The 16,573-nt window shown below is 49.8% G+C and overlaps 1 protein-coding gene across 1 annotated transcript; it reads right to left on the minus strand.

The window, feature by feature from the left end:
- Positions 1-2,393: 2,393 nt before the first annotated feature.
- On the minus strand, positions 2,394-3,320 carry LOC311200734 (olfactory receptor 14I1-like; the record flags this gene model as incomplete). The annotated part of the gene is made up of 1 exon (XM_084275025.1): positions 2,394-3,320. The coding sequence occupies one exon, from the start codon at positions 3,318-3,320 to the stop codon at positions 2,394-2,396; it is 927 nt and encodes a 308-aa protein (XP_084131151.1).
- Between the last annotated feature and the right edge of the window lie 13,253 nt (positions 3,321-16,573).

A 16,573-nucleotide genomic window follows, 5' to 3' on the forward strand; every position in this document is an offset into this window, starting at 1 on the left:
TTCTTTATCCTCATGTCCACCCTGGCCTTCAGAGCCCTCAGTTCACATGGACTTCCTTTCTTATGTTCTTTCCCTGTAGCACAAAGAGGGCTTCCCTCAGCCTCCCCTTCCCCAGGCTAAAGAAGCCCAGTTCTCTTGGCAGACTTTCCCTGACCACATACATGTTCCTCCTCATTCCTCCAGACTGGGAAGCCCCACACTGGGACTGACTGCTCCAGAGGTGGCATCAGCAGTGCTGAGTGCAGATGGACCAGAAGGGCCCTTGTCTGTGCAGCCACACTCCTCCCAGTGCAGCCCAATGTGCTCATGGCCAGATTCCTGTTCAGCACCTCTGACTGCTATGGCAGCCCCTGCAATGCCCAAATTCTTCTCCTTGTGGCCGGTTCTCCACCCATCACGTCTGAGCTGCCTTGATGTGGGGGTGTTGTGCTGGAACCTTTTCTCATGGTTTCACCCCAGCCCAGAGCCGAGCACCACGCAGCCGCTCTCTCTCTAAGAGGGGGGGTGTGGGGGAATTGGGGTTGTGGGGAAAGGAAGGGAAAAGGAAACCAAAGAAACCCTAAACCTCATGGGCTGGAATAAGGACAGTTTACTGGGACAGCAGAGAGAGAAACAACAACAACAGGACTTTGTAGCAAAATACACACAACAGGTGATGCACAGTGCAGTTTGTCACTGAACCCCACAGCTCTGGCTGCACAGCTCACAGCTGTCCTGAAAGCGTGTCCTGGAGCTGAGTTCTCCTGCCCCCACCACACTCCTTTTATGGTGTGATCTGAATGAAATAGACCTTTTTGGGCAGTTGGGGTCATCTGTCTTGGTTGTGTCCCCTTCCTGCTCCCAGGGTGCTCCCCACCTTCCCGTTACTAGTAGAGAATGAACAACAGAAAATTCTTGGATTGCTTGGACACAACTAAAGCCTCCCTGTTATCAGCACTGCTCTCATCCTAACAGCCAAATGTGGCACCACATGGGCTGCTAGAAAGAAAATCAACTGTATTCCTCCTGAAACCAGCCCACCTTTGTAGACAACGAGTGCACCACAACAGTGGGCTCATTCCTGTAGTCATGCAGTATGGATAATCCCCTTGGTTACTTATGGTCAGCTTGGCCTTTTCTGTCCCCTTCCAGGCACTTGTGCACTCCCAGTTGACTCATTTCTGGAACAGAACTAGAAAAAAAGGCCTTGATGCTGTGCAAGCCCTGCTCAGCAAGGAACAAACCTATTTATTTAGACTTTATGACTTACAAATCCAAACACCAGAACTATGGGGGCCACCAACATGAGAATTAATTCCAGCCGCAGAGAAAATATGGGCAGGAGGAGAAGATCTCTTCTGCTTGGAAATCTTCCTGATGTTCCTGTTCATCAAATCCCAGAATTTCTCAAGGTCTCTCTGAAGGGAATCTCCATTTCACTAATGGTTCACATGTGCTTGCTGATGGCTCTCTAACTTAAGGTGCTTTTAACAAAATGCCAGCAATAGGTGCTAAAGAACCTGGGACTCTACTGCTGGACATCTAGCATGTTCCAGAGTAGATGATGGTAGAGCCTGAAAATGACATTTTTAGGACTGTTCCTGGTGCTAGGAATGCCCTGAGCCCCAAGGTTAATGGGGCTGTTAGTGGGCTACCTGGGGAGCTTTCAGGGCACCTTTTGCCATGGAGCTGGTGCTGCACATTGAGCAGTGTCGAAGGTGGACACTGTTAAAGCTGGAAATTACATTGGGCAGAGTTACATCCACTCCCATGGCTACAAAAGCCCTGACCCCATGTTCCTGGAGCTGTTAGTGGGATACCAGGGGATATGTAAGGCCATGAACATCTTTCATCCCTCACACCTTTAGTTTGGGATGTATTGCTGTGCGTTTAGCAGGTTCAAAGTTGGACACTGGTATGGCCAGAAATGACATCAAGCAATGTTAGGACCTTCCTTTTGTCTCTGAACACTCTGAGCCCTAAGGTACTGGGGCTGCCAGTGATCTACCTCGGCACCCCAGGATGCCATTGGCCTTCTTAGCCAGGAGGGCACATTGCTGGCTCATGCTCATCCTGCTGCATATGAAGGGGGTCAGCTTTCAGAGCAGATTCTCTCCAAACCAACTTTTGTTCAGATACATAGAAAGGTCACTTATCAACACACTGAACTTTTGAGACAACTCTTTATTAGACATCTGAAAGATGGGAAGTTTTCCAAGTCTCAGAAGACACTGGAGAGCTGAGCAGCATCAAAATGACCAAAGAGCAAGCAGAGGTGGAAACCTGCTGAGGAAAGTGAAGTGCATACATGTCTCTAGGCTACTGAGAAGACAAAACAACCAGCAAAATTCGTACTAAATACAAACTGGACCTAATGTGAGTTCCATGGCCAGTTATGCGCCAAAGATGAACTGTTAGAAACATCCAGTCCTCAGTTTCCACATGGCATCCTTGAGCTCCTGGTTCCTCATGCTGTAGATGAGGGGATTCACTGCTGGTGGAACCACCGAGTACAGAAATGATGCTAACAGGTCCAGAAATAGGGAGGAGATGGAGGGAGGCTTCAGGTAGGCAAAGAAGGCAGTGCTAAGGAACAAGGAGACCACGGCCAGGTGAGGGAGGCAGGTGGAAAAGGTTTTGTGCCGCCCCTGCTGCGAGGGGATCCTCAGCACAGCCCTGAAGATCTGCACATAGGACACCACAATGAGCAAAAAACACCCAAAAGCTAAACAGGCACTGACCACAAGGACTCCAGTTTCCCTGAGGTAGGCATCTGAGCAGGAGAGCTTGAGGATCTGGGGGATTTCACAGAAGAACTGGTCAACAGCATTGCCATGGCAGAGGGGCAGTGAAAATGTATTGGCTGTGTGCAGCACAGCATGGAGAAACCCACTGCCCCAGGCAGCTGCTGCCATGTGGACACAAGCTCTGCTGCCCAGGAGGGTCCCGTAGTGCAGGGGGTGGCAGATGGCAACGTAGCGGTCATAGGCCATGACAGTGAGAATATAGTACTCTGTGGAGATCAAAAATACAAAGAAGAAGAGTTGAGCCACACATCCTGTGTAGGAAATAGCCCTGGTGTCCCACAAGGAATTGGCCATGGATTTGGGAACAGTGGTGGAGATGCAGCCAAGGTCAGTAACAGCGAGGTTGAGGAGGAAGAAATACATGGGGGTGTGGAGGTGGTGGTCACAGGCTATGGTGATGATGATGAGGCCATTGCCCAGGAGAGCAGCCAGGTAGATGCCCAGGAAGAGGCAGAAGTGCAGGAGCTGCAGCTCCCATGTGTCTGCAAAGGGCAGGAGGAGGAACTGGCTGATGGAGCTGCTGCTGTTGGACATCTGCTGCTGTAAAGTGTGGAGACCTGTTAAAGGATAAAAAGGGACAGTGAGAAGTTAGGGAACGATTCTTTGAGGGAAACAGTTTCCAATTCACATTAACTCCCTGTATTCAGGAGGACATTGTGCAGGTCCCTTTTTGGAGCTCTGCTTTGTGCTGGCTTGAGTGTGCCACTGCTGGGAGGAGGGTTGGCTGTGGGGTCATGAGAACTCAGTCCTGCCTTGCAGCAGTAAGGTAATAGAAGGATGATGTGACCTCAGACTAAATCCCCTGTGGATAGCAATGAGCTTTTCAGCACTGTCACTCCAATTTCACAGAGGGCAGAGCAGAGCTTTGGAGCTGTGATTTTCTCCTGACTGAGAGCTGAGGAATCCAGTCTCGCAGGGCAGAGCTCCAAAGACCTCCTGCGGTCTCATCCTACCCAAGGAGGATCTTAGCTCCCTGCCCCCAGCCAGGGACACACAGGGCTCAGGGCAGCTGCCCACACACAGGTGATGAGTGGCATTGCCAAGGCCTCTGTGCCGAGATGTCTCCTGCATGGGGCTCCTGTCTGGGGCACAAGAGTCCCTGGGAGAGCGGTGCCATTGTGGGAGGCAGCTGCAGCCCAGCAGGAGCTGCCTGGAAAACCTCAGTCCTACAGATGGGGGTTCTGAAGTGAGGGTCAGCTCAGTGCCAGCCCCACAATTGGATGTGCCCAGAGCCCCAGGAAACGGTGGGAGAAAGGCAACAAGAACAGGAGAGGAAACGGCGAGGAATATTCCACAGGAGGCTGGAAGGACAGGCACTCGGAGGGTTCTTCTCTCTGGGACAAGGACCCTGCACCATATTTCCATGCGTCAGACTTTACATCCACCGCTTCTTTCCACAGTGTGAATGCAGCCATGCCCAGGAGAAGACAGCTGTCCTGCCCTGTCCCTCTGATGGGGCACAAGGGCATCCCTTCCAGGCAGCACCTTCTGGTCCTATAAAGAACCTGTTCTCCTGACAGACCCCACACACTGCCCCATGTCCCAGCTTTAGGAGATCCCTCCAGGAACAGAACCTGCATTGCCCTGCACCCACAGACATACCAGGGAGAGGCTGTGGAGATTTCTCCTCCAGTGAGTTCTCAGCATCCATCAGCTCTCTCAGCCTCACAGGTCTCCCCTCGGTGCCTACAGGCAGTGTCCCCAGCCCTGTGTGCTTGGCAGAGGAGCTGCTCCTGGACAGAGCTGTCTCTCTGCAGCACTGCTGGGTTGCCATGAGCTCCCTCCATCCCAGGAGCCTGGCCAAGCTCAGCAGGAGAAGACCAGTTCTTGTAGGCTCCCTCCTGGTGCCTCAGATCTCATGGGAATCGTTCTATGATCTCATCTCTGACAATCTCAGGATGTCCCTGCTCAGGGCTGGGGGTCAGCGCTTGGCATTTCTGCTTCATCAGACCCAGCCAGGGTGTCCTCAGCATCAGAGCTGCCTGTGCTTTGCCTGTGTTTGTCCTCATGGCCTCCAGTTGTCTGCTCTAACGAGCCCATGGGGAGGCTTTGTCAGGAATGGCTCCCAGTGGGGCCTGTTAGTGCTTCAAGGTACTTTGGGCATTACTCCTGACTTGGAGTTCTTGAGAGGTTTCTTCACTCTCATCTTGGTATCTGAGGTCTGGGGATTCAGAAGAAAAGACACCATGGGGCTCATTAACATCCAGAAAGCCCTTACAAGCATGGCTCTAACTCATTTTCATTAAAGAGTCAAAACTCCTACAACTACTTGGATTTTAGTTGGGTCCTTAGTGATACAGGTTTCAACGGAATTTCCCATGCAGGACCTTTTTTTAGTCATGGGTATTGTCTGTCATGGCTCAGTTGATAGAAGAAGTGACAGCAGCATTCTGTGATGGATATGGGTCTCATGAGGAGATCTGGACAGGCAGGAAAAGCAGTCTCTGGAGATCCAACCCTGTCTGGTGAACCTTGCTCTTCCCCAAACCCAGCAGTTCCCTCACTGGCCTCCTGGGACTCCCAACACTTCTCCTCACATCATCTATGTTCACAGACACAGACTGATTTCTCTGACAACAAACAGCAGTTCAACATGATCCAGTTTAATACCCATGAAATCTCTCTCCTCAGCTGCCTGCTACGGCCAAGCAGCATGTGAAGGGCGTCAGCTTCCAGAGGAGATTCTCTCCCAGGACATTGTTATTCAGATACATAGGAAGGTCATTTATTGTAGCAGTCTGGCATAGCTGGGTGCTGGGAGAGGATGGGGGCTGCAGAGATGGCTCCTGCAAGAAGCAGCTGGAAGTTCTCTGCAGGACCTGCAGAGCAAACATTGGTTGATCCAAGGGCAGAGTCACTGCTGACCAAGGCCAAGCCCATCAGTGATGGTCACAGCACCTCTGGGAATCACATTTAGGGAAACATAAACACAAGCAGCTGCCTTTTTCCAGCAGAGAAGGGAGTGAGAAGATGGAATGAGCTGTGCAGACACCAAGGCTGGGAAGAGGGGGGAGGATGCGCCCAATGTGCCCGAGTGAAAGATGCCCCTGCAGCCGGGGGAGAAACCCATGGTGGAGCGGGTGTCCCACCACAGCCCAGGGAAAAAGCCCAGACCCCACCTGCAGCCCGTGGAGAGGCCCCACGCTGGATGGAGCAGGGGGAGACAGACAGGAGATGCTGTGACCCACGCTGGAGCCAGACCCTGCCAGCACTGGCAGCCCGTGGGGAGAGACAGAGACACAGAGATGAGCGAGGGAGAGATTTGTGCCAGAGCAGTTTTGCTGGGGGGAGGCTGGTGACCCTGTGGAGGACTGGGACTGAGAGACACTGTGACTGGTGACTGCACCCATAGCAGTGACCCACGGTGGGGCAACTCATGGACTCATGTTGGAGAAGGTCGTGGAGGACTCTCTGCCCTGGGTGGGACCCCACAGTGCAGCAGGGGGAGGTTGTGACGAATGAATGACCCCCCCCAGCCAAGAAGGAAACCAACTTGCAAGGGACTGACCGAAGCCCCATCTCCCAGTCCCTGCCCCTCCAGAGCCACAATGGGGGGGAAGAAGGGAGCAAAATCCTGACTAAACTGAAGTCTACAAGAAGGGAGGGGTGGGGGGAAGGTGCTTTAAGATCTGGTCCCGTTGTTTTAAGATCTGGTCACGCTTCTCATTATCCAACTCTGGTGTCCCTGGGTGTGCAGGGCAGTGTAAGAAACTAGAGAGTTTTCTGTCCTTCCCTCTCTTGAGTCTGTTTTGCCCATGTCGTTCACTAAAGGATGATCCCTCCCTGTCCTTATCTTGACTCCTGAGCCTCTTGATATCTATTTTCTCCCCTGTATAAATAAAAAGGGGAGGGATAGACTGACTTTGGTGGGTGTCTGGCCTCCAGCCAGGGCTAAACCACCACACCCACACCAGCCATATGCCTTCTCTCAGCATCAAAGCTAATCCAGCACCAATGAAACCACAACGTCATGCACAAGTAAGCTGCACACTACTGGCCTGTCCACCACTCAGGCAAAGGTGATCTCACAGCATCCACCACTGACATGTGCCCATTCCTGGCTTGTCAGGTATTTCGGCACCACTGACATCACAAGGACATTCCTAAGATATCTGTCAGTTCCTGGCCAATCATACATCCAGCTACCAGTAGCCTCAGAAGAACGTGTACTGTCCATAAGCCTGGTCCTAGACTCAGGCTAGAGAGATTTCCTCAGAACCCACACAGCCTATTGGACTTTTCCCAGCCTATCAACTATTCAGGGAGTAATGATACTCTCTGCACAAGTCTTGGGCTTTGTCTGGCCTGTCAGCTACTTGGGAACCACTGACATCACAACACAGACCATCTGCCTTCTCTTGTCCTGTCAACTGTTCTGGAATCAGTGACTTCACAACAACCTCCACTGTCCACAGCCTGCTCCAGGTCTGTCAGTATCACCTCACAAGCACCTATTCCCCTATTGGCCAAGGACACGTTGAGATTTCCAGTGACCTCCCAAGCATCTACCAAATCTATGAGGCTACTCTCCACATGCTTGATCCATTGCATACCTAAGTGTCCTGTTTTCAGCTAGGATGGAGTTTAATTTCTTTTCTTATAGTGGATAGAATGCTGTGTTTAGGAATTAGGATGAGAGCAGTGCTGAGAGCACCCTGTTGCCAAGCAATCAAGGACTTTTCCAGTTGTTCATATTTCCCTACTAATGAGAAAGGATGGGATGCAGCCAGGACAGGTGACCCGAACTGGCCAAAGGGGTATTCCATACCCATTCTGTCATGCTCAGCATAAAAGCAGGGGCTGGTCGGAGGAGGCAGCTCCAGGACGTGCAGTTTTAGGGACGGTCCAGTTTTCGGGATGGCTCTGGGCTGCATGGCTGTCACAGATGGGATAGATCAGAGTGATGCACTTCACTCTTAAGGGAGAGGCAATAACATGTTTATGGATATAAAATAAAAGGCTGTAACGGTGTTTGGTAATAAACGTGAGAGTAATTAAGATTCGATGGGAAGGTACTCTTGATTAGTTAGTGCACAGAGAACAGGGTCAGACGAATCTATCAGGGAGACCCTCCCGTTGAGTCACGAGGTTCAGAAAGAATCCCCTTGGTTTCTAAACTCCTGCTCAGAGAGGAGCCCAGGTGCGGCTGGATTCAGTCTCAGTCCCAGACGGTTTATATCAACGGTTTATATCTAAAGGACTCTACACACAATTAATCCTTTCTATTTCTTAGCCAAGATCACAAATCTAAGTGCACTTATTCCCAGCTCACTTACCCAGGATCTGTTGCGGATCTGTCACGGCAAGGATTCTCTCGACCTCGAGGAGTCACCTTGAGAGGCGTCCCTTTCAAGGGGAGATCCTGACGTGCAGCCCGCTGTCGTCTCAGGAGAGCTCAAAGGGCTCTTGGACTGCTCACTGTTTATGGAGTAAGATGATTGGCTCATGGTCATATTTACATACCACCCGTGGACAGTGGACACTGACCAGTGCCCAGGTGGGCACATTAGCATAGATAACCCTTGGCGATTGTGTTGTTACCTGTCTTCCTGAACTCACTGTGAGACAGATGCAGAAATCACAATCAACACCAATGGTTACCAATCCATATAAACAGGGAAAAGTCAGGAAAACATGGGGGCAATGGGGGAAGCATACTGTCACAGGGTATCAGGAGCGTAGTTTTCACAGTCCCTCTGTTGCTTCCCATTTCCCAGCCTGGGTTGGCTGCCAGTGTTGGGACGCCCTCCCTCCCTGTGGATCTAAAACCACTCTGACCTCTGACTTTGTCGTGGTTTCACCCCGGCTGAGGGCCAAGATCCACGCAGCTGCCTGCTCCTTAAAGGAAAAGAGCAGGGTAAGAGGGAAGGGTGAGGGGTGGGGAAAGAGGGAAGAGAAGGGAAAAGGAAGAGGAAGGGGCAAGTAACCCCAAAATCAAGAAACTAAGAGGCCCGTGGGTTGGGATAAGGACAGTTTACTAAGATAACAGAAAGATACAATGTAACAATACTAACAAGACTTCAAAGCAAAAATATATGAAGCTGTTGATACACAATGCAGTTTCTCACCAAACCCACAGCTCAGGCCGTGCCACCCAGAGCTGTCCCAGAACCCGACCGTCCCCCAAGAACCGCGCGTCCCGGAGCCGCCCTCGGCCTTCCTCCCGTCAGCCCCCGATATCCTGGGCGGGACGTAACTGGCGTGGAATACTCTCCTTGGCCAGCTTGGGCACCTGTCCTGGCTTCGCCCCTCCTTTCTCATGAAGAGCTGAGAAAGTCCTTGGCTTTCTGACAGCAACTAGAAACATCAGGGTGTTATCAGCACTGCTTTCATTTTAACTCTCAAACACAGCATTCATCTGCTGTTACAAATGAAATTAACTCCATCCTGACCAAAACCAGGACATTATCCACCCCTTATTCCATACCATTTACGTCATGACCAGATCCAACCATTTCTTGTTTCAGACACATATATATGTGTGCACACATGTATACACACACATGTGCATACAGGTATTATTCCCTTAGTCCATGGACCATTCCTCTGAGTTTGTTGAGTGAATGAACATTTAGTCCATGATGATTTTCAGGCTTCATTCGTCGTAACAGTCTCTCATGGTGTCAGTATGCGCCATTGGATCGTTGCATGCTGCATCTCGGGCTCTCGACCGATACACCTGACATGGTCCATGTTCATAGTCTGTGAATGTTCAAAGGGAAGGAGGAAAAAAAGTTCTTGGAACACCAGGTCTTGGTCCCGTCATCGTGGCACTCTGCCTTCATTGACTTGTATGACTCCAGCTGTAACTCCATTGGTACAACATACAACAACATACAGCAGTAATAGCAATAATGAATGTACAGAGCAATTATTATAATACAATTTTAACCTCATTAATTATATTGGCTATTCTCACCTAAAATCAAATCCCTTTGAGGTACACATCGAACTTCTCCATCCTTCTGCTTTAACCACCAAGTACAACCAGGTCCTTGAGCAAAAGCAATCCCAGACATGGGTTTACCTTTGCCTGAAGCAGGGATGACCCAAACTGTCTTCCCTAATATACTCTTCATATGCACCACTGGGACTCTGTCTCCTTCTACAGTACGTGGAGATTTTGACTGGGCAGGACCAGCTTCTAAAAGGATTTGAATTATCCTTTTTCCTTTCTCAAATACTTCCTCTGCTGTATTGCCCCATACAATGATGTCATCAATATACTGCAGGTGCTCTGGGGCTTCACCCTTTTCCAGTGTAGTCTGAATTAGTCCATGGCAGATGGTGGGGCTGTGTTTCCACCCCTGGGGCAGACAATTCCACGTTTATTGGATGCCCCTCCAAGTGAAAGCAAACCTTGGCCTGCACTCTGGCGCCAGTGGTATTGAGAAGAAAGCATTTGCAATGTCAATTGTGGCATACCACTTGGCTGCCTTTGACTCCAGTTCATACTGCAGTTCCAGCATGTCCGGTACAGCAGCACTGATACCTGGAGTGACTTCATTTAGGCCACGATAATCCACTGTCAGCCTCCACTCTCCATCAGACTTCTGCACTGGCCATATGGGACTGTTAAAGGGTGAGCGGGTTCGGCTGATCACTCCCTGACTCTCCAGTTGACGAATCAGCTTATGGATGGGGATCAGGGAATCCCGGTTAGTACGGTATTGTCTTCTGTGCACTGTCGTCGTAGCAATTGGCACTTGCTGTTCTTCAACCTTCAACAACCCCACAACAGAAGGATCCTCCGAGAGTCCAGGCAAGGCACGCAATTGTTCAGTTTCTTCTGTCTCCAAAGCAGCTATTCCAAAAGCCCACCGGTACCCTTTTGGGTCTTTAAAATACCCTCTACGGAGATAATACATACCTAAAATGCATGGAGCTTCTGGGCCAGTCACAATTGGGTGTTTCTCCCAGTCCTTCCCAGTTAAGCTCACTTTAGCCTCTAACACAGTCAGTTGCTGGGATCCCCTTGTCACTCCAGAAATGCTGACAGGTTCTGTCCCATCATGATTCGATGGCATTATCATACAATGGGCACCAGTATCCACCAGAGCCTTGTACTCTTGTGGGTCTGACGTGCCAGGCCATCGGATCCACACAGTCCAATAAACACGGTTATCCCTCTCCTCCACCTGGCTGGAGGCAGGACCCCTCTATTGTTGCTGACTGTGTTGGCTGTTCACTGGTGCAGCGTTCTTCCTGGCAGAACCGCGTTGTGCGATTCTTTTGCCTTGCAGCTCATTTACTCGTGCTTGAAGGGCTGAGGCAGGCTGCATACCCCGCTTCATCATGTCCTCACCATGGTCACGCAGGTAAAACCACAGCGTCTCTCATGGTGTGTATCTTCTGTATCCTCCCTTCTGGGACGATGGACGCTTTCTCCCAGTAGCTGCAACATTGCTCCATAATGGTTGGGAGTTGGACATATTGTTGTCAAGTCGTTTGACCAGTTTCTCTACTGCTGCGATCACAGAGAGGGAAACATTGTCCTGATATCTCCGGAGTCGGCAGGACACCTCATATAAGGTTGGTGGATCTGCATCATCCCAGTCCTTTGATGCCAGTGAATTGGTGTGCCCTGCTGGTGCACTTCGTACAACCTTACGCCACATATCTGGGGTGCATAGGATGTCATCAGGATCAGAGGGGAGCTGTGAGTTGTCCAGATCATAATAAATTACCTCCCATACAGCTAATTCTCTCTGGTGCTGGATAACTGCCTCTAGGTTGTTACACTTGGGTGTTTGACATGTGATGTATTCCTTTATAGGATACCTTTCCCTCACACTTGACACAAGAGAGCACAGCTCATCACTACGCAGTGTCTCGGTAAAAGAAGATCTGGAGATACGTCATAAGGAGTGGTAGGAATGCAGCCCATGTTAATACAGCTTAGACAAAACAGACTGAAAAGAAAATAAAACAACTAAAACCCTACTAAATACAAACTGGTCCTAACGAGAATTACATGGCCAGTGATATAAAGATGAAGATGGGCAGCATACTGCTACTTAGAAAGATCCAGTCCTCAGTTTCCACATGGCATCCTTGAGCTCCTGGTTCCTCATGCTGTAGATGAGGGGGTTCACTGCTGGTGGAAACACCAAGTATAAAAATGCCAATACCAGGTCCAGAAATAGGGAGGAGATGGAGGGGGGCTTCAGGTAGGCAAAGATGCCAGTGCTGAAAAACAGGGAGACCATAGCCAGGTGAGGGAGGCAGGTGGAAAAGGCTTTGTGCTGTCCCTACTGCGAGGGGATGCTCAGCACAGCCCTGAAGATCTGCACATAGGACACCAGGATGAACACAAAACACCCAAAACCAAAGAAAACACCAACCACAGGGACTCCAGTTTCCCTGAGGTAGGCATCTGAGCAGGACAGCTTGAGGATCTGGGGGATTTCACAGAAGAACTGGTCAAGGGCACTGCCCTTGCAGAGGGGCAGTGAAAATGTACTGGCTGTGTGCAGCACAGCATGGAGAAACCCACTGCCCCAGGCAGCTGCTGCCATGTGGACACAAGCTCTACTGCCCAGGAGGGTCCCGTAGTGCAGGGGGTGGCAGATGGCAACGTAGCGGTCATAGGCCATGACAGTGAGCAGAAAAAGCTCTGTTGAGATCAAACTTACACAGAAGAAGAGTTGAGCCTGGCTGACCTGGGTGGTTCTGCCTGACTGGAAACTGGCACATGTGACACCCATCTACAAGGAGGGACTGAAGGAGGACCCGGGGAACTACAGGCCTGTCAGCCTGACCTCGGTGCTGGGGAAGGGGATGGAACTAATCATCTTGAGTACCATCATGCAGCACATGCAGCACACTCAGGTGATCATGCCCAGTCAGTGTGGGTTTAGAATGTGCTTGAGGAAGCTGATCTCCTTCTATGACAAGGTGACCTGCTTAGTGGATGAGGGGAAGGCTGTGGATGTGATCTACCTAGAGTTCAGTAAAACCTTCATCACTGTGCTGGGGCCCATCCTCTTTAACATCTTTATTAATGATCTGGATGAGGGGATCGAGTGCACCCTCAGTAAGTTTGCAAATGACACCCAATTGTGTGGGAGTGTTGATCTCCTGGCAGGCAGGAAATCTCTGCAGAGCGACCTGGACAGGCTGGATCAATGGGCAGAGCCCAGTTTTATGGGGTTCAACAAGGCCAAGAGCTGAGTCATGCACTTTGCTCACAATAACCCCAGGCAATGCTACAGGCCTGGGGCAGAGTGGCTGGGGAGCTGCCTGGAGGACAAAGATCTGGGGGTGTTAGTGGGCAGGCAGTTGAACATGAGCCAGCACTGTGCCCAGGTGACCAAGAAGGGCAACGGCATCCTGGCCTCTATAAGGAGGTGTCACCAGCATACAGAATAGTGTAACCAGCAGGAGTAGGGAAGTGATTGTTCCATTATACTCAGCTCTGGTGAGGACACACCTCGAGTACCATGTCCAGCTTTGTGCCCCTCACTACAAGAAGGATGTTGAGATGCTGGAGTGTGTCCAGAGCAGGGCAATGAATCTGGAGAAGTGTTTGAGCACAAGTCCTACGATCATCAGCTGAGGGAACTGGGGCTTTTTAAGTGTTAAGAAAGGGAGGTTGAGGAGAGACCTTGTCTCTGTCTACAACCACCTGCAAGGAGGGTGTAGGGTGGTGGGGGTCAGTTTCTTATCTCAGATAGACATGGATAGAATAAGAGTAAATAGTTTCAAACTGCACCAGGAGAAATTTAAGTTAGATATCAGGAAAAAATTCTTTACTCAAAGCATTATCAAGTGTTGGAACAGGCTGCCCAGGGAAGTGGTGGACTCACCATCCCTGGAGGCATTTAAAAAACATCTAGATATTGTGCTTGAGGACATGGTCTAGAGGTGGAGTAGGCAGGGTTAGGCTGTGGTTGGGAGAGATTCTGTGATTCTATGGTAAAGTTGCAGTAAATTCCTGTTCCATCATGGTGGGAAAAGTTTGCCAAATCTGACAACTAGTCAACAGATTCAGGTGATGAAAATGTTCTTGTAAATTTTTTATAAATGCCAGGAGAAACATAATAAAACAAAAAATATGCACGTTTCAAGGTAACATGATGCAAAGGCAGCACAGATTGTCATTACACAGGACGTGATTCATACAAGACCGCTGGATACTGCATTAGGAATGGGATGAACAGGCACCATGTTATTACAACTTGGACAGCATAGAAGGAAAAAACAATACTTAATAGAGACTGGTCCTAATGTGAGTTACATGGGCAGTGACAGCAGAAACAGATGAGCAGTTTGTTGCTGCTTAGAAACATCCAGTCATCAGTTTCCACATGGCATCCTTCAGCTCCTGGTTCCTCATGCTGTAGATGAGGGGGTTCACTGCTGGTGGAAACACTGAGTAAAGAAATGACACTACCAGGTCCAGAAATGGGGAAGAGAAGGAGGGGGGCTTCAGGTAGGCAAACAAAGCAGTGCTGACAAACAGGGAGACAACAGCCAGGTGAGGGAGGCAGGTGGAAAAGGCTTTGTGCCGTCCCTGCTGCGAGGGGATCCTCACCACAGCCCTGAATATCTGCACATAGGACACCACAATGAACACAAAACACCCAAAACATAACCCAAAAAATAACGTCAGACAATGTTAGGACCGTTGGCTAGGTATGTTTGAGGATTCAAGGTTACTGGTGTTGTTAGTAGGCTACCAGGGGAGATTTCAGGTCAGGAACACCGTTCAACCCTCACACCTTTTCTTGGGAGGTATTACTGGATTTGTAGCAGTTTTGAAGGTGGACATTGGTAGAGCTCAAAACTTATTTCAGGCACAGTTAGGACATTTGCTTTGGAAGCCCTGATCAGCAAGGTTACTGAAATTGCTAGTTGGCTACCTAGGCAGGTGTCAGTTCTGGAAGATGTTTCATCCCTTCAAAATTTGTTTTGGGAGCTATTGCTGGATGTTTAGCATTTTCTAAGTTGGACGGTGGTAGAACCTGAAAATGGTATCAAGGGACCATACTTGTGGCTACAATTGCCCTGAGCACCAAGGGTACTGGATCTACTTCTTGGCTACCCAGGGAGGTTTCAGGCCAGGAGAACATCTCTTGGCTCTTGCACCTTTTGTTTGGAAGATATTGCTGGATTTTCAGCATTTTTGAAGGTGGATGCTGGTAGAGCTGCAAAAAGATGTCAGGCACTGTTAGGACCGTTCTCTTGGCTACGAAAGCTCTGACCCCCAAGGTTACTGGGGCTGCTTGCAGTCTTCCTGGGGAGGTTTCAGGCCAGGAACACCATTCAGCCCTCACAGCTTTTACTTTGGAGCTATTGCTGCACGTTTAGCAGTTTCAAAGACTGAACCCAGTAGAGCTGGGAAATGATGTCATGCACTGTTAGGTCCATTCCCTTGAGTATGAAAGCTCTGAGCTCCAAGGTTTCTGCAAGTGTGCAACCTGCAGAGGTTTCTCCCCAGGAACATCGTTCAACCCTTGCACCTTTTGTTTGGGACCTATTGCTGGATGTTTAGCAGTTCTGAAATGGATATGGCTACAGCCAGAAAATTACATCAGGCAATGTTAGGACCGATCCCTAAGCTAGGCACACCCTGAGCCTGAAGCTTACTGGGGCTTCTAGTGGGCTACCTTGGGAGAAGATCAGCATGGCTCCTGCGCAAGGATGACACGTAAATTCATGAAGCCTTCCACATTTTTTAAATTCCCACCTGGAGTGTTGTGTCCAGTTCTGGGCTCCCTGGGATAAAAAAGACAGGGATCTCCTGGAGAGAGTCCAGAGGAGGCTACGGAGATGATATAGGGCCTGGAGCATCTCCCCTATGAGGAGAGGCTGAATAAGCTGGGGCTGTTCAGCCTTGAGAAAAGAAGACTAAGGGGGGATCTAATTAATGTTTATAAATATCTGAAGCAGGGGATGCAGGGGGAATTGACCAACCCCTTTTCAGTGCTCTGTGGAGACAGGACAAGGGGCAATGGCTGCAAGTTGGAGCACAAGAAGTTCCACACCAACATGGGGAAGAACTTTTACACAGTGAGGGTGATAGAGCCCAGGGAGGTGGTGGAGTCTCCTTCACTGGAGATATTCAAGACCTGTCTGGATGCCTATCTGTGCAATATGAGGTAGGGTGCTGCTTTGGCAGGGGGGTTGGACCCAATGATCTCTTGAAGTGCCTTCCAACCCCTATGGTTCTATGATTCTATAATTCTATGATTCCCCTTTTGTTATTAATTTTATAAATACATTAATAACAAAGAAAGGCCAGGGAGAATTTCAAAGATGGACGCTGGTGGAGCTGGAGAAGATGTCAGGCAAATTTCAGACTATTCCGTTGACTGTGAAAGACCTGTGCCCCAAGACTGAGGTACCTAATGACATTTTTTGCTTCAGTCTTTAGTAGTATGATCAGTTGTTTCCTGATCCCCAATCCCTGAGTGGAAATATGGGGACAGGAAGTAGACTGAAGCCCAAATCATCCTAGGGGAATTGGTAAGTGACCTGCTCAGCCACTTAGATCCACATACAAGGGCACTGAGGGAGCGGGTGGAAGTTCTTGCCAAGCCACTTTCCCTTATTTACCAACAGGCTGACTGAGGTGGTTCTGCCTGACTGGAAACTGGCACATGTGACACCCATCTACAAGAAGGGACAGAAGGAGGACCCAGGGAACTACAGACCTGTCAGCCTGACCTCGGTGATGGGGAAGGGGGTGGAACTAATCATCTTGAGTACCATCATGCAGCACATGCAGCACACTCAGGTGATCAGGCCTGGTTAGCATGGGTATAGAATGTGCTTGAGGAAGC

This window comes from Gallinula chloropus (assembly GCF_964237585.1).
Source record: "Gallinula chloropus genome assembly, chromosome: 24".
NCBI classification, from domain to species: Eukaryota; Metazoa; Chordata; class Aves; order Gruiformes; family Rallidae; genus Gallinula; species Gallinula chloropus.